Here is a 26,124-nt window from a genome sequence, read left to right as displayed (position 1 = left end):
AAATTGGACACAATATCAAAAAAGGCATCTGGCAATTTCCCTTATTTTGAATCTGTTTTCTGTACAGTTCTATCTAGGTCAAGGGAAACAACACAATTAAAATCACCCATCATTATTATTTTACTATCACACAAATAAAACAATTTCTCTTCCACATTTTTCCTTTTTTAATCAGTTTTCCTTTCATTGGGGGCATAAATTCCCACTACAGTAATTGGTTCTCCATCTAGTCTCACTTCAATAACCATCATTCTGCATTCCTCATCTTTAAAGATGAATTTAGGATCTAGTTTGGGGTTTACATACATAATTACCCCTCCCTTTTTGGTTTTATCAGAATAGATAAACTCTTGCCCCAGACCTTTATTTGTTACTTATTTATAAATATTTATTTATTAGTAGTTTTCTATGTTGTCTTTTTATATGTGTGTCCTGCAAGCAAATGATGTCTAATGTCTGCTTTGACAATATATGCACAATTTTACTCATTTTTATTTTGTTATTTAGTCCATTCACATTCCATGAAATAACTATAAGATCCATTTTCTATTATATCTTATTTATCACACAGATACACACACACACACAGTTCCAGTTTTCCTTCTACCCCCTTCCCTCTTTACTGTTTATCCTCTTCCTCTTCCTCCTCTTCCTCTTCTTATTCTCCATGCTCGAAAATCTCACCACGAAGGCATTACAAATGCATGTGCTTTCATTGGTTCTACACACCTCTATTTTTTACCTTCATAAGTATAGGAAATCCCTTCAGGTCATTCCTGTCTGAAGCGGAAATTTTTATTTTTAAGGGCCGCTGTCAAAAATTTGTAATCCTCTCTCTTCTTCAATAGTTTGACTGGAATCTCTTTTAAAATTATAATCCTTTCATCACCTATTTCAATACCTTTCTCATAATATGTCTGGAGCACTCTGTCTTTGATACTTCTAGAATTAAAAAAGACCAGACAGTCCCTGGAAATATTTTCTTCTTAGCATATGGAAATGTAACTCTTAATGCACAGTCAATAGCAGTATCCATGTTCTGTTGTTGCAGCTCAAGCAAAGATGCAAGTGGCTCGGTTATTTTATCCCTTATTACTACACCTGATTGCTGAGGAATAGATCTGAATCTAAAAAACATCGCTTTTTGCCTTAATTAAATTAATGCCAAATTATCCACCGTTAATTCCTGAGTTGCTCTGGCTGCCACAACTTCCTCTAGCAGCTTTTCCTGTTCCTTCCTTCCTTATTTATTTATTTATTTTACTTTTTATTTATTTGGACTGCATCTTGAAGAGTTTGCACCGTTTTCTCCAAATTACTTGTTTTACTTGTAAAAGCCTTTATGTCAGTTGATAATTCACCTACCACTTTGGTGTGGCTTTGAAGATTTTCCGCATTTCCATCATTACCTCCACAAGCTCCATCTTTGGTTCTCCCTCTTGGATAAAGCCTTTCATTGATTGGCCAGGTGTCTATGCCAGATTCTTCTTTTGTGAGGCCATTTTTAATTTATTAGCCAGGAAAATAAAAAATAAATATATATATATAATTCCACAGGTGATAACCATTGTGGCATTTTCCTTTCTAAAAGGTCCTTATATCTTATCCAAACTGTAAAACTCCTCATTATTATATGATTTAGGAACGCTCTATGTCAGGGGTCAGCAAACTTTTTCAGCAGGGTGCCGGTCCACTGTCTCTCAAACCTTGTGGAGGGCCGGACTATATTTTGGAAATAAATAATAATGAATGAATTCCTATGCCCCACAAAAAACCCAGAGATGCATTTTAAATAACAGGACACATTCTACTCGTGTAAAAACACGCTGATTCCCAGACCGTCCGTGCACCGGATTTAGAAGGCAATTGGGCTGGATCCGGCCCCCGGGCCTTAGTTTACCTACCCATGCTCTATGTACTTTAACTTTGTCATACCATAAGTACGCATGCCAACCGTATCTTAAGTCAAACCCTTCTAAGTTCAGTAGGCTAAATATCGTTTTCTCTTGTCCAGCAAAGGACCTTTCACTCATTTCTCATAAGCAGCACTGCCTGTTGGCAGTCTGTTGCTGATACCTCTCCCCTAAGCAGCTGGAGAATTCCATGGCATCCCCAGAATCTCAGTCAACAGCTTGTGGGATGGGGGCTGACAGGCAACAGGCAATTTCATCTAATGTATATGGTGTTCCTACAGACATGGCAGCAGCCCTATTTTCAAAAGCTCTCTCCAAGAGAGATGGTATCATTTTGAGTGGAGGAGCACACGGCAAGTCTCTGTTTTCTGTGCAGTGCTTGGGAAACATGGCCTTGGTTAATGGACAAGCAGTATCTTGTGATGTTTTGCAGGATATCCCTTGTGCAGTTTTTCTCTCTGCAAAGCTAACACTTCCATCGAAATAACCCCTCTGTTCCCTTTCCATCTGTGCACCATATTGCATCATGTTTAATCAGTAATCCCCAAGCAGTCCTCCTGATGGCACATCCTGCCAGGTTTCAGTGGGTGTTCCAGTGTTTTCAGAGCATGTGAGATCAGCCTCAGAGCAAATGGCCTCTGAGGTGGCAAGTGGGACTCCAGTCTGGCTTTTCTTTTCTTTTTGGTAGCCGGCCTTGGTGACTAACTAATCTTTGTGAATTCCACTCAGAAAGCAAAGCAGTGAGGGCCAGAGTCTGGTTTAATTTTATATTGCAGGTTATTGTGCTGGAATGAAATGAGCCTTTGTTATAATTATGATTATGATTATTTGCATAGTGCTGTCTGGGTGCTTTACAATGAATGGGTGTGAAAGGTTCCTGTCCTCAAGAGGTTTGCCATCTGAAACATTTACAGTGGAACAATGTGAGGTGTTTAGGTGGTAGGTGGGGCCAGGACAAAAAGTGGTTTGAGCTACCCCCCTTTTTCCTCCCTCCAGGAGTCTGTCTCCAGACGTCCACGCTGGTCATTTGCAGAGGGTTCCCCCTCCTTCCATTGCTCCAACAGCTCCCCCATTTATTTCTCTTTCTTGCTTTCCTTCTCCTCAGTCACATGAAAGTTGGCTGAGAGGCAGAAAGAAAGTAGGCTGGAATGGGAACCTATGGTTGATCAGAGGGAGAGAAAGATCTGGACATTTTCCAGGAAGGTATCTGGGCAGTAGCTTCTTGTGTCTTGGGTTCGTGGAACAATAATTCCAGTGACACTACTTCATGAACAGCTCTTTTATTGTAAGGTAACCGACAAGACAAGACAAGACAAGACTGGGGAACGGGGGCAGGGGAAGCTCTATTTAAGGCACACTGGTACAGAGAGAATAGATACATTTAAGCGGGAACCAATAATATTCTAACTTTCTGGCGGGACCCAATCAGGCTGTGGATTGTACTTGTACCCTTAAACTGACAAATGACATTATTCCACCCGGCTGACAGAACGTCTTAATTAATACACAACATTCTGACCAGCAAGCAAGAAAGGAACATGGGCTTGAGAAAGGGGTGCAAAGTCATGATCAGAAAGACAGCCCAAGCCACAGAGATAGAAAAGGGCAGAATTCACCTTCAAAAGGCTTGGCATCAGCCTATGGGATGGGACATTTAAAATGTATATATTATTTTAAACTTCTTAATCACACAGCGCTGTAGAGAGAGCAGTACTGGAGTTGTTCTCTTCTTCCCCTCTCCTGCTTCTGGGCCTCTCAACTCTGACCATACTTTTAAAGCACAATGATACTACTTTAAATCAACATGGCTTCCCCTCAAGAATTTTGGGAGCTGTAGTTTGTTAAGCGTTCTGAGAGTTGGGAGGAGGGTCATATTTCCCTTACAAAGTTACAGTTTTAGAGTTCCCTGTGAAGAGAGATTGACAGTTAAACCACTCTGAGAATTGTAGCTCTGTGGGGGGGGGGGGGGATAGGTAGGGTTGCCAGGTGTCCACTATTTGAGTGGACAGTCCACTTTTTCACATTATGTTCACTATTTTTTTTACAAAATAGTGGACTTTTTTATTCAAAAAAGCTTTTATTCAAAAGCTTTATGATGAAATGGTATTTTAATACGTGTTAAGATGTTTGTAAGAAAATATTTAATTTAACCCCGCCCCGCGCTCGTCCACTATTTTTTGGAAGCAGACCCGGCAACCCTAGGGGTCTCTTAACAACTCTCAGCACGCTTAACAGACTACAGCTCCCAGAATTCTCTGAGGGAAGCCATGACTGTTTCAATGGGATTCATAGCACTTTAAATGTGTGGTGTGAATGTGGCTACTTGTAGAGTGAAGGTGCCTTCACCACTCTGGGTGGTGATGGGGAAGGTGAGGCAACTGAAATCCTAGAGAACCAGGGCTGCCCATCAGGACATAGGCCTGCTCCTGACTCAATGTTAGTGGGCCTTCCTGTATTCCATCAGAGTGCCAGGGCCTAACACATCCTCTTTTGGACTTCTGCACACAGGTAAGCTTTACCTGCATGTTCAATATGGGAATGCAGGTAAAGGTATGGGAATGTGCTCCTGATAGTGTAGGCCTAAGGCTCTTCGGTGCAATGCCAGGGGTCTTGGCCCATGTGTTATTCCCGTGTGTTTTGCTTCTGCCCAACCCACATTGCAGATAACCCTGGGAGCCTCCACAAGCCACTGCCTTCTCCATGGGAAAGTTTGTGCTGTCTTGGCTGTGCAGATTCCAAAAGTGCCCTCCAACGGTGGCATTACTGACATGAAGTGGCTGTTCTGCGCCAGCTATAAACAGATGAATAATTTAACTGCTTCAGTCATGTTGTGTTGCTGTTTCCACAACAGGCATAAATTCTTGGAAAGAGAGGATGGCACAGCGAAGCCCGATATTCTCCACACTCGGCCCAACTGAAAGGTATCCTGAGGCATGTGAGGGAACTGGCTTTGATGGGGTGGCAGAGGGTGTGTGGGGTGGTGATTTGAAATAATGGGTTCATCTTTCCCCACTATGGTGCATATTCAGGTTTAGCTCAGCTGAGTGTGAGAGGGACCAAAAGAGGATTTGCCTGTTTGGACCCAAAGACTTTTGCCCATTGCTAGGGAGCAGCCATGAGAGGGGGCCTCTTGCCTTCCAGCTCTGCTTGTAGGCTTCTTCCTGATAACGTCTGATAGGCTGATGTGGGAAGGAGGATACTGGGTTCAATGGATCTTGGTTAGGGCTTGGCAATATATTGATGTATCATCCAAAACCAGTTTGAAGTCCACATCGTGATATCAGTTTCATAATTTTTGACCTGGCAATACATCACAAATCATGATGTGTGTGTTTGTGTGTGTGCTATGCAGGAATCACAATGTGGGGGAAACCGTGCAGCCAGCCAATGCCTCTACATAGCTCCATCCTTATTTCAGACATCATGATATATCACAATGTTTAGTTGGTGATGTATCACAATGCTGAAAACCAGATATCGCCCAGCCCTGATCTTGTCTCTGACCACTGGCGGAGGAAGAGGGGGGCAGGGGGAGATCACCGGTAGCATGATCCCAGTGGGTTGCCATTACGGTTGCCCCCCTGCCCATGCTGGGCACCATGCCCCCGCAAGGCGGCGTGCCACACCCCCAGGATGCACGCCATGCCCTTGCAGGCGGCGTGCCACGCCCCCGGGACATGTACCACGCCCCCTGGGAAACATGCCAGCCATGCCCCTGCCTGCTCTCCACCCCCACCCCCGGTGCCGGAGCATGAAGCTCCACCACTGTCTCTGACTTGGCAGGGCACTTCCTAAGAGCCGCAAAAGCACCAATGCTCACCTGGCAGTGGAATCTAGCAGGCCAAGATCTGAGCACAGAGGTGTATTTGAAGGAGGACTTGGCCAAGGATGCATTTGGCTGCAGAAAAAGTGGATAGGAAACATGGGACAAAAACAGGCAAAATGATCAAGGGGATGGAACAACTCCCATATGAGGAAAGGTTGCAGTATTGGGGGGGTTGTTTGTTTAGAGAAAAGGCAAGTAAGAGGTGACATGATAGATGCGTATAATAGAGGATTAGACAAATTCCTGTCGGAGAAAGCTATTAATGGCTACTAGCTATCATGGTTATGCTCTGCCTCCATCGTCAGAAGCAGTTATGCTTCTGAATCCAGTTGTTGGAAACTATGGGAGGGGCTGGTGCTCATGTGCTCAGGTCCTGCTTGTGACTTTTCCAGAGCCACTGTGGGAACAGGGTCCTGGACTACATGGGCCACTTTCTGCCAGACCCAGCAGGCTCTTCTTAGGTTCTTACAACTGGCTGGCACATATGGAGACAGAGGAGACTAAAAGCCACACAGACAAGGCCAGAATTTGGCTCTTGCTGAGGTGAAGATCTGAGCCTGACCCAAAATCAATTTTCACCAGTCCAGATGAGGGGAAACTGATTCACTACCAGGTGTGTGGATCCCTCCTGGTCCTTGGGAACATAATCCTGCTCCTCTTATGGCTCACAACAATGCTGCACAATACACAGACCAATGCACATCCTGGCTGATTCTGGTGCACAATAAAGTTAGTTATAATGGCTTGAGCAGTGTAGTGTAATGGTTAGAGTGCTGCACTAAGTATGGCAAGAGCCAGGTTCAAATTCTCACTCACTCTTTGTTCACTGGGTGACCCTGGGCCAGTCACTGTCTCTCAGGCTGACCTGCCTCATAGTGTCATTGTGTCAATGAAATGGCAGAAGGTGCTTTATTGACCTCCTTGGAGGAGGAGGAGGAAGAGGAGGAGGAGGAGGAGGACGAGGAGATATTGTAGAAATAAGCGGGGTGTTGGATGAGCACTTGCTCCATAAAACTGACATCTCCATCATTTCCTTCTTTTAGACGAATCCGGAACATCCCCCTCCACAGCCAAGCTCTGACGGCCATTCCTCTTGGGTCAGCGAGACTCGTGGACCAGCTAGAAGACAGGATTCTCAGCCATGAGAAGACGACAGCTGCCCTTGTGGAACACGCTTTTCGCATCAAGGAGGACATTGTTTGCACACTGCATAGGATGCAGAACAAAGGCGGAGGGGACCGGCTGGCCAGGCAGCTCTTGGAGGAGCACATCCGCAACATCACAGCCATCGTCAGGCAGCTGAACCGGGACATTGAGGTAAGTGGTAATTCTCCGGTGGTATGGTGTAACCAGTCTTCACATTTTGAAATTTCTGAAGGTGTGTGGTTTCTTTTTTTAAATTTATTACATTTATATACCACCTTTTCCTCCAAGGAGCTCAACGTGGCATAGATGGTTTCTCCCCTCCCCATTTTAATCCTCACAACAGCCATGTGAGGTAGGCTAGACTGAAAGACAGTGATTAGCTCGTTGTCACCCTGTGAGCTTCATGGAAATTTGAACCCAGGCCTTACAGGTCATTAACCAACACTAACAGTTACACCACACGGGTGGTTCAAACCTAAGAATCTGCAGCCCTTCTTCATGTTTCCCTTTTAATCAAGAGAAAACAAATGTTGGAAATAAATTATTATTTATTGCTATGTACAGTATAGTGCCACCCACATGCCTAGTGCTTTATAGTAGACAGTTCGCTGCTGCCAAAGAACCGACAGTCTCAATTTCTGCACAGAGGAAAGTAGAGACTGATGCAGAGGTGGGGAGAGCACTGCTGTTGCACTCGGGACCTGCTTGTGGGCATCCCATAATGGGCATCTGGTTGGCCTCTGTGAGAACAGGATGCTGGATTAGATGGGCCATTGGCCTGAACCAGGGGGGCTCCTGTTATGTACTTAGGACATAAACAGGGAAGAAACATGCAGTTGTTTCATGTACCTGCCCTTAGGCTTTGGTGCAGACTTATTTACAGGAAGAATTGGGACAAATTCTTTACAGTTCTATTTGAGAGCACATGAGTACCACACACATAAGATCACACATTTACACACAGTGTTAATTAGTCTGGGATAATTACCATCCCCACTAAGGTACATTGCAGTCTACTTGTTTTTAATTAATCAAAATATCTGAGATGCATAATTACCACCTTCTGGTTTTTCACCCACAATCACAAAGCCCCACCACCACCACTTGTCAGTGAAGCAACCTCAACTGGCTGTGGTATATGGGCAAATAATGCAATCACAATGGTGGGGTTGATTGTGCAGTTCTTTCACATGCCAGGTTGATGGGATTGATCATGTGTGTCTTTCTCAACAATATATATACACAGTCAGCACAGAGTCCTGCTTAGGCAAACTAAAGGGATCTCTCATCCAGCATCTTCCTTGCCACAGTGGCCAACCAGATACCTGTGAGTAGCCCACAAGCTCAACATGAAGGGAGCACCCTCCCCTTGCAGTTGGTATGTAGCAGCAGAGTGCCTCTGAATATGAACAAAACTGCCAGTGGTAGTTCCATTCTCCATGCCTTCCATCTAACCCTGGTGCCCTCCAGTAGTTTTTGGACTACAGTTCCCATCAGCCCCAGCCAGCATGGTCAATGATAAGAGATTTGGGGAGATGCATGAATGTGCATGGGGATTATGGGTCCTGAGGTCAAACCCCCGGGGCAACTGGAGCATGTGTGAAGGACTCTTGACAGCTGACGCGCTGCATCATCCTCTCTGCACCACACACTCAAGAGGGGAGTCGCCCATTTCACTCCTCTGCAATTATAGGCTCTACAGGAACAGATCCGTGTCAGGGATAACCTCAGTTACGGAACGAATTCAACACTGAAGAGCCTGGAGATGCGTCAGTTATCTGGTCTGGGAGATCTCAGAGGTCGGGTTGCAAGGTACTTTTTTTTCTTTGTTGTTGTTATTTCTCTAGCAGCTAAAGCAGATTTCTGGGTTTTTTGGGGGGGGTGGGGTGGGGGTAGGCAGAATCAGCCATACTTGCAACCGCAGCTAGTAAGAGAGTGAACAACATTCCCTGGCACTGAAGCAAACCAGAGAAGCAGCTGCTTTTGCAAAGCTTTGTATGCTTTGGGACTGAATATAATCTGTAGATCAGCCTTACCCAGCCTGAGGACCTCCAAATGTTTTGGACTACAACTCCCATCAGCTCTTACATCATACAGCTGTGCTGACTGGTGCTGATGGGAGTTATAGTCCAAAATATCTGGAGGGCCCCAGATTGGGGAAGGTTGCTGCAGATTGTACGTACTGTGTTATGGTTCCTCTCCAGTCACGCACAACACCCATCAACACCAATCAACAAGGTGTTTTGCAAAGACTTCATCCCAGCCTAAAACGTTCAGTTCTTCACACTAATAGATCAGCATTTTCAAGCAATGACTCAGGCAAAGTCTCTGGTGGAGGTCTGTTTCTTGTTTTCTCTCCACTATCTTTTTGCCTTCCCCACTTTAAAGAGGACAAAGAGAAAATGGTGGCAATACTGATGGGGAATGACTGCCTTTGGGTCACAGCTCAGCAGCTGAAGACCAGTTGACTGAACGGAGCAATCGGTAAAATTCCCTGTCCATGACAATTTGTTGATCATTTGTTCTCCCACACTAGGAAAGCAAAAAATAGCATACTGAAGCATACTGCTTCTGCACATTGAACTGTCAGGTGTTTCTGAAAGCTAGTTGTTGTTTTCTTCCTTATAGGTGTCATCATATTCTTTGAAAAATTGTAGGTGTAATTGTACCAGTGATCAGGGATGTGTATTGTTGTGAGTCAGAAAAAGCAGGCTGCTGCCCTTTGGAGGTAGAACTTGGGGTATCTTGCAGCATGGCTGATGATCCTTCTTTGTACAAGATTCTGAGAAAACACGGTCGTGGACCAAAAACACACCCACTTGGGGGGTCTGAGCCCTTCACTGGCTCTCTACTGCCTTGCTCAAGGCCAGTTTCAGATCTGTTTATAACAAGGATGGGGCAGAGAGAGAGAGATTTGATTATGGTTGCAAAACTTTATATGTGGACCTTCTAAAATTGTCCTTACTGAAAACAATACACAAAGCAAGGCACATCTCTGAACATACTAGGGGAAAGTGTGTAGAAGACACATACATTTGTGAAAACAACACAAAACATGCATTCTACTAAGGAAAATTGCTTGCAAAAATGTGTGTGTTAGGCAAAATTGCATCCTAAATGAAAACGTTAGGATAAACAGTCACTAAAATACTGACAAACTGTTTGGGAGGACTGTCTTTTTAATTGCAAATGATGGCCTAGGTGCATTAAACCAAATTTGAGATTGGAACAATGAGGGGGAACCAAAATTGGCCGATTCATCCATTCCATGTTTATTCCTATAATTTTGACTGTATTTCCTATGACTGTAGGCTGGTTCAATCACCAGTTAAATTACTCCTTGACATGTCCATTATATGCAGACACATGCATTCTTGAGAATGCAGAAATGTCTTACAACAGGTGTCCATTCACCTCTACTTGATCCTTCTACCTGGAGATTCCAGGAACTGAGCCTGGGATCTCATGGGGAGGGATCATAGCTCCTTGGCAGATCATTTTTCAGCCCCAATGGTCCCTAATGACACCCGTGGTAACATACATGAAGTTGCATTAAAAGGCTAAGACAGACCACATGTCAGTCTACCCCAGAATTGCTTACTCCAGCTTTCTCTGACCTGGCATGCTCCAAATACCCCCATCATCCCTGACCAGTGGCCATGCTGGCTGGGACTGGTGGCACTGGGAGCCCAACAACATTTGTAGGGCACCAGATGCAGGGCACCAGATGTTAGGGGGACGCTGGTCTACTCTGACTGGAAACAGCTCTTTCAGGGACTTAGTGCCCCCCCCATATCTCCAACCTCCACCCAGTGCACAAGAGGCATTATTAAAATGTAAAGACGTAGTCTAGCTTGGCAAGGGCAATTACGCAGAGTGTGAAGCAGGGTTGACGTGGAATGTGGCCTGGAGAAAGTCCTGGGAGTTAGAGAGTCTTGGTGGACTCCATTCAACCTATGAGCCACCACCAGTCTATTTCTTTTTGCTGAGGAATCTGAAACATTTAGCTATGATTTCTCCTTCCATTCCACTCTTGCTTTTTCTGTGTTTCCCTGTGACGCAGTTGTTGCTTCTGCTCATTTATAATGTAAATCAGTGTTGTTGTTGTTGGCACCCGACTGTCTTGGGAGACAATAGAAAGAGTGTGCCTTTGGGGGTGAAGTCAAACCATTGGAGAGTTATAGCACCTGCTGTGGCTGTAGAGACCAATATGGGAGAGACATGTTTTGTTGCTGCTGGGGCAGTTGAAGGCATCCAGTTGTGCTGATGCAGATGCACGATGGCATTTTTTCTTTCTGTGCTCCTCCCAGGGGTCATTCCTCCTTTGGTCACTGCTGTGGATACACAATCAGACTGATTATCCCCAGGTGCTGTGTTTATCTGTGAGGCATTCCCACATGGCACGATTAATGTTGCCAGCCTTCATGTCACATTTGTATACATCTTTGTAATGCAGAATTGGTCTGCCAATGGGCCTGGTACTTGAAGCCAGCTCCGCATAGAGCACATCCTTGGGGATCCTGCCATCTTCGAGTCTGTGGACATGACCAAGACAGGGTAGATGTTGCTGAGACAGGAGTGTGAACATGTTGGGAATGTGGGCTTGAGAGAGCACATCTTCGTTTGAGGCTCTGTCCTGACATTTGACGCCCAAAATCTTCCTGGCGCAGCACATGAGGAAAGTGTTTAGGCATCACTCCTGTGTTGTAAGTTACCCACAACTTGCTTCCATAAAGCATTGCTCAGTGGCATAGTGTGGCCTCACAAAAGCAGTGCTGAGCTTGCAGGGGCCAGGGTGCACACCTACTTGGGGCACCCTGCATCGTTTTTACAAGTCTTGAAAAGCGGCACTGGGCTTGTGGGGCATCGTGAATGTGCCCCACTTTGCAGCAGTGGGCAGGGGTTGCTCCGGCGGTGTGCCCCGCCCTGCCCCATGGTGTGCTGGCATCAAACACTCCAGCACTGGGACATTCTGACCCAGGGTATTAGTCTTCATTCAGCTGATGATAAGGCCAAACTCCATGCAGGCTTGGGCAAAATGGTTGATGAGTCTCTGTAGAGCTTCCTCTGAGTACACTGTCAAGGCTGGGGTGTAAGTCCAAGCCAGGGATAATGTTTTTTTTTACTCTCAGCACAAGCCAGGAGGAAATAAAATGGGCACGGTTTACGGCTTACAGTGTTGTGTGAACACGACCAAAGGCTAGCCACGTGACCACTCTCAGGATGTTTTGTTGCTCCGAATAATGGCAGTGTAAGACCCAGGATCCGTTGCAGGTGGGACCAGTTGCAGAGCATTCACTGGGAACCCAAGACCCTCAAAACATCCAGTGTCCCAACAACACAATCCTCACATTGCACAGCACACCATGCAATGCCCCGTGAGAGGCTTTTCAGCTTGCATGCCCCACAGGTGAAGGGTTCCTAGCTCCTGAATGTGCAGCTTAGCAGAGGATGTGGAGCCACACCTCTTGAGCTGCATGCTGCTTCATTGGCACCCTAAAAACATTTGCCACTTTGGTTGCTCTTGCAGTATGCCCTGCCACTGACACCAGCGTGTGTAACACAGCTGAGCTGTGGGCAGAGGGAGGTCACATTCTCCTGCTATTGCTTTCTATCCCCCATAACTGGCTCTGAATGTTAGACTGCCTCTGAATGTGGAAGTTTCATGCAGCTCTTATTACTAGCCACGGATGGACTGACTGATCCCCCACAAATCTGACTAACCCCCTTTCAAAGCTGTGCCAGGAAATCTGGAGGATCACACTGACCATCCTCTGTTGCACTGGAACAGGCTGTACAAAGAGGGACACCGTGCTGCGATGGAGGCCAGGGAGGGCCCACCTTACTTCAAAAACATCTTTTCTGTGCCTTCCTCACAGAGCGCGAGGCGTGTTGTTTGGCACAGCTTTGGCAGAAATAAGAGAACAGTGAGTTTTTTCACATTATGCAGCCGCTTCTTAGAACTGTCAGCGATTTAAAAAAAGGCTTTTCAGCTGAAAACACACAGTGGAAGAAGTCCTCCCTTTCCTCCCTTTACCCCTTTGAGATCTGGAAGACAGCGCTGTGCCATAATTTTACAGTTTATTTTAGACACTCACTCTGGTTTGTCAAGATTATACTGTTTACTAGCAAAGCAAACTATCTAGCACTAAAAACCAGCTCTTTCCTATTGCTTTTGTTGTTGCTGAGCCTGCCTGCCGCTGCTGCTTTTCAAATCCACGTCCTTTCAGAGGTTTGCAAACTGATCATTCTTTCTATGAGTCCACATCAGGTGTTGGGAAACATATCCAAAACAGGAGGTGTTAAAAAGTGCTTGAGTAAAAAAAAAATCTTAAAAAAAAATCACAATTTTTTAAGTTATAGGAATAGAACAGGCAAACCTTAATGTGTGTATCACAATCCTACATCTGTTTACTCAGAAGTAAGCTCCACTGTGCTCAGTGGGGCTAAGTGTGTTTAGGATGGCAGTAGCCATGCTAGTCTGTTGCAGCAAAAACAAGAGAGTGTCTTGTGGATGCTCACAAATTTATTATGGCAAAAGTACAGATTGTGTAATTACATTATTAACAGGGGCCATTCTCAAAAAAGTTACCTTAATTCAGCCCACAGTCCATTGAATCCCTTGATTTATTGTAATTCAACCTTTCACATTGCCTAAAACTTTGCCCACTTTGCAATCTGATGCATGTCTACTCATAAGCAAGTCCTACTGAGTTCCGTTGGACTTATTTCCTAGTAAGAGTGCATGAGATTATAAGCCAACACAATTAACTGTTTTGATTTGCTGACTGCTGTACCCATGAAAAAATCAGGTAACTAAAAAAAATAAAAATCAGTTGTGAAGTATATTGCTTAGCGCATGTTAACACTTGACCCTTTTCCAACTAAAGAAAAGGGGTTATTATTTTATCTGGGGGAAAGTTTTTTATTCTTCCTAATCTGTGCCCTTGAATACTGCATTATGTTTTAGAAATGACCTCATCTCAAATTAGCCTATGCCAAAAAATATATTTCTTATTTGGCCTTCCTGCAAAAAAAAACCAAAAAAAAAAAAAACTATTGGTTGGAAAAAGTTATTTCCTGGAGCAGAAATCCTAACATCTCAAATACCACAATAGTGTGTGGGCTTAGCCGTATATTTTATAAATCCATTTCTCTGTGTGCGTGCCATGTTGACGCTGCAGTGGTGAAATTAAACCTGCATTTAGGTGACAGCAGCCCTTTTGGCAAGCAGGTTTTCTGCGGGGAGGAGTGGAAGAACCGAGAGCGGCATCAGTTGTTGATGCAGCAGCACCTAAGGCGCTGTTTGTGCTGCGATTGCTAGGCACGAGTCCAATAGGTTTTTCTTTTCTCCTGCTTTCACAGGGAAAACTTGTTGTTTACTGCTGATTCAGAACAAATGCCAACCTGTGCCTAGACCAGGGGTAGGCAACCTAAGGCCCGTGGGCCGGATGCGGCCTAATCGCCTTCTCAATCCAACCCGTGGAATCAGCATGTTTTTACATGTGTAGAATGTGTTCTTTTATTTAAAATGCATCTCTGGGTTATTTGTGGGGCATAGGAATTCATTCATTATTTTCTTCAAAATATAGTCCGGCCCACTACATAGTCTGGGGGACAGTGGACCTGCCCACGGCTGAAAAAGTTTGCCGACCCCTGGCCTAGACAAATGGAAGTGTGAATGAGCCCCTGGCTGGAAAAAGGGCATGAAAGTTAACACTAGGGCACAGAGCTGCACTTAACTCTGGGACTCCCTCACTCTTGGAATAAGAGAGGGTGTAACGACAGATCTGCCCTAGTAGGCCCCCTCCCAGTGCAACAAATTAAGCTAGTAGAGGGAACACTAGCAGGTTAGTCATTTGCAGGCATCTGAATACTAGTTTCTGGAAGCCACAGGAGGGGAGAGTGCTCTTGTCCAGCTTGTCCGCACCCCACAGGCACTGCTGTATCCACTATGAGAAAATGCTGGACTAGAAGGGCCATTGGCGTAAGTTGTATGGAGGATGTTGTGGCCCAAATGCCACGCGGAGGAGAGGATTATGATAGGTTTTAATGCAAAAGACTGTGTGTAAGAAAGGTACTGATTGCTAAAGCCAGACAATTATCTAGCTACCTAGTTATCAAATTTGTTTCCTGCCCTATACCTGCATGCTTATCTGGTGCATACATGGGGTTCATTTCTGGATAGCAGGCAGAGAAAGCCTTTCAGAAACCATTTTTTCCTGAAAGTTGGGGAGAGCTGGTGGCTTTTGTGCAGGCAGCTAAAGCCGTTCAAAAGAAGGACTGTGTACCCCAAGTTCACTTTTTACTAGACAGATTTGGATGTTTCTTGAACAGAAGCCTTCCTTGACCTGATGTCCTCCCAAAGTTTTGGATCACAGCTCCCATCAGTCCCAGTATCATACAACCTTGCTGGCTGAGGCTGATGGGATTTGTAGCCCAGAACATCTGGAGAGCACCAGGCTGGGGAAGCTTTGGTGTAGGGCAGAAAGAAGAATCTCTATACACCATGGAAAGCGAAGGCTCTGGCAAGCTGTTTCCCCCTCTCTTGAAACACACACACAAATATAATATATTTATATGCAACAGAATGATCTGAGGATACACCATGCAGGTACTTATTGAAGCTAAGCAGGCCTAAGGAGACATCCTTGAGTTCCATGTGATGGTCAGTGTTGGACTGGAACATGGGATACCAGGGTTCAAATCCACACTCTGCCATGAAACTCACCATTTTATGTTACCTATGGATTTTTGTATTGTTGTTTGGTAAGAGTCAAGCTTGGCTGCCATCCATCACAGTAGTTTCTGAGGAAGCACCAAAATGAAAACATATTCTTGAATTTTCACCCTATTAAATTTGCTGCCGCATGGAATTTGTACATCAGCTTTATTTGCTGCATCAGACATGCCACCTGTCTTCACAGATGCGGAATTCATATAACTTATATTGGACTATTATTTATGTTACATACAGTTTTCATGGACTGTTATTTCTGTTTTGGATAGCCTTCATATTGGTTGTTCAACTTCAATAAAACTTAAATTTTGTATCATGTTGCATTTTCATTGATACACGGGTCTTCGGTTGTTTATTGGTTGTTATCCATATCCATATCTGTATTACATTATATCATATTATGCTGGAGGTTTGAGTCCACTGTTGTATGAGTTTTATCACCAATTTATCATTTTTATCATTGATTGGTCTGTAGCTTGCATATTTTGTGTGCATTATGGAGGCAACTCCTCTTTTTGGTTTACTGTGAATTCCCCACTCAGCCAATGAAGCTTGCTGAGTGAACTTTGGCCAGATCCTGTCTCTCAGCCCAACCTCCCTCACAGGGCTTTTGCTAAGGAAAAAATGAGGCATGAGGGAACCAGGTCCACCACCATGATCTCCATGGATGGATGAAACATCAGCAGAGAGGGGCCCTCTTGGATTTCTCTTGCCTTCAGAGATTCAGGGGGTGGGGTGGGGGCCTGGGAGAGGGCCTTCTCTGTGGCACCCAAAAGCTGTGGAATTCCCTTTTCACAGAGGTATGTCTCACACCACCTCTTGACTCAGATCCTCCCAAAAATGTCACTGCCTGTCCCCCCCAACAAAAGTCCTGGCTATGCCCATATCTTGACCCTGGCCTTTAACCCCAGAGAGGTCTGGTTTTAGGACCCACCCTATTCTTTTGATTGCAAATTGTTCTAACTGGTTCTAATGTTTACATTGTTGTTACCTGCCCTGGCGAAGTCCATTTAGCCCAGCAAGCGGGATGGAGGGGGCTTCAGCCCTCACCCATTGCTAATCCACAGAAATTCCATGGCACATTATTTCTTGAGACAGAAGTTCTATATACCCATTTCTAGCTACAGAATAATAGAATTGTAGAGTTGGAAGGGACCACGAGGGTCATCTAGTCCAACCTCCTGCAACGCAGGAATCTTTCGCCCCAATGCAGGGCTTGAACCAGGGGCGCTGGGTATAGCAAGGGGCTATAGCCCCCTCAATATTTTGAGGCAGGGTGCTGACCCTCCCCATATTGAGGGGGTTGCCATCCCCCGCTGCCCCTGGAGGGTGATTTTCACCCCATGTGCCCCTGCTGTGATCGCCAGAGTGTCCTGGCAGGTGTGGCCCAATGGGGGGGCATCATGTGTGTGACATTATGCACGCACGATGAGACCCCCAATGTCGGGCCCAACTCGGCATGCCTGGCTCAAACCCATGGCCCTGAGATTAAGAGTCTCATGCTCTACCAACTGAGCTATTCCAGGGAGGTTTTCTATTTGAAGGATGGAAGCTCAATTTAGTAGTGATGACGTGGGCTAACTAAATGGTAGCTGGTGTGTGTGTGTGTCCAACAACATTTGAAGGCCCACAGATGTTCCAACTCTGCCAAAATTGTATATCAAACACAGACCTAGGTCTATTATCTCAGCAGTTTCTATATTCAACAACTGTTAATCGGGCACATGGAAATCCATTCCTCATGTTTGTCATATAACTCAGTTACCAGATACAGTTTTGTTCAGCATCTCTCTCTGATGTGAGCGTAACTAAGCCAGTGGCTGTCAGCTGTGACACAGTTACGCTGGAAGAGAACAGCCATTGGTATTATGAACAGAAACAGGCCAGGTAGGGAGGTGTTTACACATGTGGAGAAGTTGCATAATCAAAAGGAAGTGAAGACCTGGGCTCTTGGGTATTCACACAAGAACCCATTTTCAAAATAGTTTGGCTCTATGGAACCCCCACACAGAGGGTCAACACTGAATCAGTTCTGACACCTTTGTGGCTGGCTTCAATGGCAGAGCACCTCTTTTGCATGCAAAAGGTCCCAGGTTCCATTTCCAGGTGGGGCTGAGGGAAAACTCCTGCCTGCAATCCTGGACAGCTGCTGCCAGTCACTGCAGACAACACCAAACTAGATGGACCAATGGTCTGACTCAACAGAAGGCAGCTTCCTGCATGAACTTGTCTTTGATCGCCACATTCTGTGGCAGCAGGTTCTGTAAATGTATTATGTGCAGAATTTCGTTTTAAAATCTGTGCTGAATCTACTGCCAAACCTTCTGCCTTTCTTCTGAGTAAGTTGGCATAGGTTCGGAGTGCGAGTTTGAAAACCTCCATGTGCCAGAAGTGTGTCCAAATTCAAACTTCTTCTTTTTTAAAGAGTAATAAAATTACCAACAATTAAATGACATTCTTGTCTGTGATAGTGTGGCAGGTAAGGTGAGTGCTTTTGGAATAAGCTGCCGGGAGGCAAGAGAAAAAGTGCCTATGACAACTCCAAATAATCCCTGTTTTTCCTGAATAGGTGTGATACTGGGTTAGCCAGATTGTCTGCTGAACACAAAGTTACCTACGAAAGACTACAGAACCTAAGCAAAGATCAGCAGGCGACCAAGTTGATATTGGAGTCTAAAATAAAAGAAGCAGAAATACAGGTAAGATATGAAAAAATCATGGATCCCACATAATTCTTAGTTACTGTTTTAGATGTATCTGCTTTTCAGTTATGAATATCAGGGAAAACTAGAATATTTCAGCATAGGGCAGCCACAGCTGAAAAAGTGAGCAGAACCCTCAGCTCCATGAAGGAGAGCGTAGTGTCCAGATCTTGAAAAGTCACATTTCCTCTTTATTCCATGCTGGACAGATTGCACCTGGGGTACTCTGTCCAGTTCTGGGTACCACATTTAAGAAGAGTATAGACCAATGGGAATGTGTCCAGAGAAGGGTGATCAAGATGGAAACCAAGTCCTATAAGGAATGGCTGAAAAAGCTGGGTCTGGTTAGCCCGGAGAAGAACAGATGAAGGGGAGATGTGATGGCAGTTTTTAGCTATCTGATGGGATGTCTCTCACACAAAAGATGGAGCAGGCATTTGTTCTCTCTCGGGCCTGAGGAGCAGGACTATCATCAAGGATGGAAAGCAAAATGGAGTGAGACAAACCATGAGCTCAGGAGCTGACAGCATGCTAAGCCAAGCCATAGTTTAGTGCAGCCAGCTGTTCAGCAGCAGCAGGACCAGAAGATGAGCAAAGTGGCTGTGATCTGTCTGGGTCCACACACCCACACTAAACCATGATTTGGCTTATTGCTACATATGAACCACCTACACACACACACATAGTACAGAGCAGGGAAATTGTGGGCTGGGTGCCCAGATGGCCGTGAAATGCAAAAGACAAGAGTCTGTGACAATTCTGTGTAAACAAGAGATGTGCATTGACCATTTAGAAGAGCAATTAACTGACAAAGCTGGGATCTGATTGTCCAGGGAGGGTCTTTTGAGAGGTGGCAATCTCTGTTGAGTGTTTTGAAGAGAGAGCGCTGCCACAGCTTGGAAAAGGTGACACACACCACCTCCAGCTAAGGGGTTGTGGGGGACAGAGCCTGATGCCAACAGTGTATGTGCAAAATGGTCGGCAATGGAGAATGAGAGACAAAGAGAGCTGTGAGACAGCTGAAGGCACCTGGAAGCTGAGAGGCTTCTCTCCTGGAATCTGATTTGGGTTAGTGGATCTGTTGCTTTCTAGGAGTGCCACCTGTTTTCCCTCCACTTGTGCTCTGCTGTTAGATGTGAATATGAACCAAATGTTACAAAAACACCTCAGGTCTTCCAGAGGAAACCCAAATTCAGACAGTACACCTGCTGGAAGGTGGGAGCTCGTTTTGGCTTTACCAGCATCCTGTTTGAGGCAGCCCACAAAGCCACTCACAATGCCAATACAATTCTGGAATGCCCTCTGCTGGAGGCCCACCTGGCTTCATCGCTGCTCACCTTTGTGAAAGTCTTTGCGGCAGATGAATCTCGAGTTGTATGTAGATACGGGCAAATACAATTGTTGAGGTCATGCCTTTCCGATTCTTTTGCCTTGTTTCAACATTTTTATTAACTGCCTTATATCCTTTAAAACCTGTTTGAAAACCACATTGGGAGGGGGATTCTCTTGGGATTGGAAGGCAGCAGGGAGAAAATGTCACAAACAGAAAATGTAAATGAGCCACCTGCCAGGCATGCTGTAGCAGCGGATCTCCTGTATTAGCCGAGGTGGATGGACTACATCAGCAATCTCCTACCTTCTCAGACCCAGGACCCACATGTGCAATAGGGCAGTGTTTTTCAACCACTGTTCCACGGCACACTAGTGTGCCGCAAGATGTTGCCTGGTGTGCCGTGGGAAAAATTGAAAAATTACTTTATATATAGTCAATATAGGCACAGAGTTAAATTTTTTAACATTTTCTAATGGTGGTGTGCCTCGTGATTTTTTTCATGAAACAAGTGTGCCTTTGCCCAAAAAAGGTTGAAAAACACTGCAATAGGGGACCCATTTTGTTAATATTTGCTTGGTGGTGGTGCCCCTGATACAACCCACCTTGGATCAGGCCACTGTCCACCAGTTGAAGACCAATGGACTAGATGAAATAACTCCCAACTCTATCTAGAGTTCTATGCACCACAATCCTGCATTTGTTTCCCACTGCGTTCTGCCGGATGCCTTTGGGAAAACTGCAAACAGGTCCTGGAAATGTCTTCTGACCCATCTGTCTTCTTGAAGAAAGCTCGTGTTTGTTATCCTGCCTTGCCAAGGCCCACTCACAATCTGGAAAGTCATTTGCAAGGAAAATTGTTCCATAAAAATGTGTAAAGTCATCATCTCTCTCCCCCCCCCCCCAACACACCCAGCCTGCATTACTCTGCAGCACTTTCTGTCTATTAGTCACAGTGGAAACACAATCCCGTGACATCCAAAACATCTGTATTTAGACATCTGTGGTTTTCCTCAGTAGGGGAAGAAGGTGGTCATCCTGAGTCCATCAGGCTGGCTATGCATTCAGATTCTAAACTGGGAAATTAGCCCCCAGTTGACCCATTTTAGTTTTTATCTTCCAAATGCTGTGCAGTCTTAAGGTTCAGCAACAGGGATGGTGGACCTCTTTTGCTCCTGAAATTCCAAACAACCTCCCATCGCACTTACACTGTGTTACTAAACACACCAGCCAGGAAGCTGTGTGAGGCTGCAATGAAATCTACCAGATATGTGACTTTTTGCTACATTTTGAGTGTGGCAAAAAGGTGTGGCTAGAGATTTTTTTAAAATAAAATTGTTCTTGTTCCACTGCTTTTTCTATTGCTTGTTGCAGGCTACCCTGGAAGGCTACCCTTGCCCTCAAAGGCAGAATATATAAATAAATACACATTATCTGGAATGAGGCAGTTTCGTGCTACTGGTTTCATGGAGCTCGAGATGATTTTTCGGTTGCTCCCTGCACCAGCAGTTTCGCTTGGGATTGCCATCCTTGGCTCACTCCTTTTTCACATGGAATCCAGTCAGCCCATTTTATCTTGCTGTATTCTATATATATAGTGCTATTTGTTAAAAAGAAAAAGGATAAGGTCCTGCCCTCCTGACCCTCCCTCCTTTCCATTTTCCTTTTCCGACATTCACCATTGACGGATGAACATGCTTGGTCCACATTCAGCTGGAGTGTTTTAGGCAGCGGCAGGTGGGGAGGGCTTAGTTTTTTCTTTAAAACTTAAAAAAAAACCAACTACTGCAAATATCAGGGTTTATGCCAAGCTCTTGTGTCTCAGTCGACCTGTCTCAGCTCCAATCGTTTCAGTTCTCAGCCTCCTCAGCTTGCTTTTAGAGGGAGCGATTCCCTGCTAGGGGCAGTGAAAGGGGACAAGAATCCTGCAAACAGGAAACTTTTAATCAACACTAGAAGGGACCTTTGCTGATCTTGACTTACTTTGGAGTAAACATTACAAAAACATCTTAGTTGTGGGGTAAGGGAGCACACACTCTTAAGTGCTGTGTGGAATGAGAGCTTTAATTCTGCTGAGTGCAAGTCTGCAACAAAGGAACACCTCTGCAGCACTTAAAAGTCCCCAGTGTGCAAGCAAATGTAATCAGCGTAAGTGAATGTATACATATATCTATATCATCTATATATAACCCCTGGGTTGGTTACCTGGGTTTGGGAACAGGCATCTGCGGTGTCTATTTCTGATCTCTGATCTCTCTCTCTAGCTAGGAATGTGTGGGTGGTCAGTGCTTCCCTCTCCTCTTGCCCCCGCTTCTGCTGGGTGTTTTTCTATACAGTACGGTGCTTCTGCTAGTCCCTAGCACAGTTCACAATAGTGGCAAAACCCAAACAAGACAAGACATCTGTTTAGCCTCCGAAACAGCCACTTTCTGCGTGATCATTCAAGCAGGTTTCCTTCCAAGCAACCAAAGGTGTAAGCACAGGTGTCCCCTCCCTTGCAGAAAGGGCCAAGATGGCAGGTCATCTCCATCCAAAGGGTCTCTGTTCTTTGGGGGAAAGGAGGAATCTTTTACTGTGGATCACCGTTACAGGTTGATTCTCATTCACTGGGTGGCCTTTTGTTTTCTTGAAGGATGTTGAGCTGTTGCATAAAACCAAAATGAAAGAAGCGGTTTTAAAAACTCTTTCAATTTCAGCTTCTTTCGGTTTTATCAGTTTTCACTCATTTCAGAGGTGTTTTATCCTTTGAAACCAGGATTAAGTAAACAGGTAGCAGAAGAAATTGTTCTTTCCTCCCTTTCAGATTTCTCACCTTTTGAGCAGAATAGAGCAGTCAATCATGCAGCAGGAAGCCAAACTGAAGCTCACATATAAGGAGAGCAACCAACAGCTCCACCTTCTGGACACAAAGTGAGTGTCACCATATATTTAAAAATCCAGTTTTCTAAATTTCCAAAATTTTGGTGTGAAACCACAGCAGACTTTTGGGTAAGCAACTTTCTGAGAACTAAAATAAAAGGCTTGCTTGCCAACCACAGTTGTCTATATTTGCATAATGCAAAAAAAAAAATTCAATCAGGAAAAAGGCCTCACGCTACAAAACCTTTTTTAAAAAATGGACAACTTAATTGGGGATAAGCCTATTAAAGCCTGTTGGTTAAATAAATGGAGCCTCCTTGTTAAAAGGCAGTGTACTTCTAAGTACCAGATGTCAGGGGATGAACAACAGTGGAGAGGAGGGCTGCTTCTGTGTGATCTCCATATTCCCCAGGCTACTGTTCACTGCTGACCACAAATAAAAGTGGGATGCTGAGCTATAATGCATCAATGGGGTAGTTCTTGCCTCTTTAACCTTGCATGTTTCAACATAAGCTCATTCATTTTCCTCAGGTAAGAGTCTTATGAATCCAAAACTATTGTTTTAAAATTCAGTTTTGATGTACTGTATAATTCAACTAACATTGTCTCAGATTTTAAATCACTAACTGATTAACTTGCCAACATTTGGTATTTAATAGGGAGTGTTGCACAGAAAAGCCACACTGGAACAATAAAAATTTAAATATTTGCAAGGAAATTCAGGTCAAGTTAAGATCCCCCCCCAAAAAAAAAAATCACTTCAGTTCTGCCTAATTCATTCAGAGGTCATGTTTAAAAAATATTTCCTCTTAATGCATTTTATTCCCCTAGATTACAAGATGCCATAGATTACCTCAGTAACCAGATCTCATCTGCACGAAGCTGGATGGAACAGGAGCATGACCGGTTTGAGAAAGAGTTTCTGGAGAAGATTGATCAACTGTCCCTGGCCATTAAGGAAAAAAGTGTAGGTTTCCTGTCTTCCAAAAGCTCCTGAAAAGTAATTTTACAATCCTGGCCACCACCCACACAAACACACCTGGAAAGACCTTCACAAGCCCCCTTCCAGATCTTGCTATGGTGCAATTAGGGCTGGACCTCGTGCCTGATATCCAGGGCCACTCAGCCCAGGGGGGCCCCAAATGACCATCCAGAAGGCAGCAGCAAACAGATTCACCATCAGCACCTGGGTGCACCAGGGGCTGGGGCTGGTCACCATGGTACCCTTGCTTTCCTCTGAATTATTAAAACATTTTAGAGTTAGTGGATAGCCAGCTGGGAATATGCATGGTTACAGAAGCTCATTTTAATTATGTTTACTTTAAATAAATAGGTTATCCTTTAATGCAACAAAATGGTGCTTATTCATAAGCCAGATGTTTAGCAGCAAAAGCAAACTGCATTCTATTCCTGCAGACGTAATATAGACTTTCAGTTGTGAGTTTAAACTGAGAAACTGCTTCTGTTCTGGGTATTCTTTTTATATAAAAAATCTGAGTTGCCAACTGTTTTTTTGTTTTCTGCTCCAATATATCAAGAATGTAAAATTTCACAACTTCATAAATATACATGGTGCCTAAAGGGGCCCTCTGTCAGACCACTGAGTCCAAGGTCTAAAATCGCTTAGCCACACCACTGCTATGGGCTCTGGAAATATATTGTTACTTCAACACCTCCCCAAATCTTCCTATACCCTCTATAAAATTGTTCTGAGGCCCTTCACTATACATATTTGATCCTAGTTTGTTTTAACTAAGCATGGTTAGAATAAAACAGAGTTCCCTGATTTCAGATGTAATAGAAAACTAGAGGTAGCTCATCCTAAACCAAATCTGAAGCTTCCATTTCCCAAGGAGAATGAAAGGAGCATGCAAGCCTGAGATTTGAGCAGATTTATGATCATAAGAGGAAGCCAGTTCCCCATTATATTTAAACTGAGCTTCAGCCTCCTGCTGTGCTGCCTTAGTGCCTCGTGAGGCAAGCCATCTCGCCTTTATTTGTGCCAGGGAAATCCTGCAAAAAACCCTTGCAGACCACAGGCCTTGGTTCGTGTGGGGTCCCAATGAGGGTTGCACTTCCTGAATGACTTAGCCTAGAAATTAACCATGTGGCAGTTTTATCTTATCATTGCAAGTCTTAAATTGTTTGACTGACCCCAGGAAATGGACAGCAGGGCCTTAGAGATGCAATTCAGCGAGATCCAAGGGAAACTTAATAAAATGGAAGATGGGCAAAAGATCACCACAGAAGAACACGGAGCAAAGAAGACCGAAGACAGAATCAACATCCAGCTCAGCAAACTTCAGATGGACATTAATGAAGATATAAAAGAAGTGAAAGCCGAGGTTAATGCTGGTAAGAATGCATTTATTGATGTAATAACCTGGCCAGCATTGTGGGTCCCACTCAAAAATGACAACAGGGGCACTTTATTGGAAGTAAAGAAGTGAACGTTTCTATAGCAGACTAATGGTGCCAACTCAGCATTGGAGAAAGAGCGACTATCAGGGCCACGGTCAAAGTGTCCAAATAAATATATAAATTAAAATTTCCACCAGCTTACAATCTCCAAATGGATAAATATTTAGTCCTCAGTCCATGTCACCTAAGAAATTGGATCTTTGATCAGGATGCCAACCAAGATAGAACATCCATTATGGTTTCCTGTTATTCTATTTAGAGGGGAGATACCTGGGAATTCCCCATAAGGAACGCAGGTGCATTTATGGATACAATCAAGCTGGGGATGTCGCGCATTTCCTGCTGCTTTGCCCTTTAAATTCAATGCCCGGAGAATTTTTTTTATCATTGGTTCTTGACTGTTTCTCAGGCCAATCCCCCCAGGAGGTGACAATTGAGCTCCTAGCTGATAAAGATTTCCAGATTGCACATGTGGTAGCCAAGTTGACTTTGGCAGCTAAGAAGTTCTTGATATGTGAATGCTTCCTAATTTTAAAACCGCAAACTAAATTTTTATGCTTTAACTTTTATAGGTCATGTTGCGTAATTTCAGCCTTGATCTTATCCTCTGCTGTACATTGAAAGGCCTTTGGCTATATATAATAAATTGATTGATTGATTGAGAAAGCTACCGGTAAACTGAAGATGAGACTTGCTTTTAGTTTCAGCATAGTTTGTTTAAAAATAAAAAGATAGCAAATGTTGTTTCAATTCTTCCCCCGTTTAGGATTTGCGACCATCTACGAGAGCATTGGATCTCTGCGGCAGGTTCTTGAAACCAAAATGAAACTGGATAAGGAAGAGCTGCAGAAGCAGATTCAGCAAATGAAGTAAAGGCATCTGAATGCAGCTCACCTGAGCAGCTGGAAGAAAAATGGGTCTGGTCTGCCTGTAATGTTGATCCAGGCTGTGGTATAAATCTGATGCATGGACAGAGCTACAGTATTTGCTCCCGATCTTGTGGAGCTGTATGGTTACTGTAAATAGTAAAAAGACAGCATTGCTATCAAAAAATACTTTTTACGGAAGACTTGTGAGGACCCCTGCCCTGTAACTCCAGATCTAAGCTCCATTGACTCCAGAAGAGTTGTCTCACATAACTTGGGTCACAGATTTTTGTCAGGGACTCCAAATGCTTGAGCAGAGAG

General features: G+C 44.4%; 1 protein-coding gene across 4 annotated transcripts in view; it reads left to right on the top strand.

Annotated features, from left to right (window-relative positions):
* Window positions 1-25,910, top strand: part of FAM81A (family with sequence similarity 81 member A) — a 31,034-nt gene extending 5,124 nt beyond the window's left edge. For 2 of the 4 annotated variants that reach the window (XM_033167463.1, XM_033167461.1), the window contains exons 2-9: window positions 4,765-4,834; window positions 6,783-7,056; window positions 8,579-8,697; window positions 18,195-18,324; window positions 22,461-22,567; window positions 23,348-23,483; window positions 24,676-24,871; window positions 25,704-25,910. In XM_033167463.1, the coding sequence (XP_033023354.1) occupies window positions 4,788-4,834; window positions 6,783-7,056; window positions 8,579-8,697; window positions 18,195-18,324; window positions 22,461-22,567; window positions 23,348-23,483; window positions 24,676-24,871; window positions 25,704-25,810 (1,116 nt within the window). In that variant the 5' untranslated portion in view covers window positions 4,765-4,787 and the 3' untranslated portion in view covers window positions 25,811-25,910. Of the gene's footprint in view, window positions 1-1,039; window positions 1,045-4,764; window positions 4,835-6,782; window positions 7,057-8,578; window positions 8,698-18,194; window positions 18,325-22,460; window positions 22,568-23,347; window positions 23,484-24,675; window positions 24,872-25,703 lie in introns of those variants that run through there. The other 2 variants (XM_033167462.1, XM_033167464.1) reach the window with 2 other exon arrangements.
* Window positions 25,911-26,124: the final 214 nt, after the last annotated feature.

Source organism: Lacerta agilis, chromosome 13, assembly GCF_009819535.1.
Source record: "Lacerta agilis isolate rLacAgi1 chromosome 13, rLacAgi1.pri, whole genome shotgun sequence".
NCBI lineage: Eukaryota > Metazoa > Chordata > Lepidosauria > Squamata > Lacertidae > Lacerta > Lacerta agilis.
This window is presented reverse-complemented; position numbering and strand designations above follow the sequence as displayed.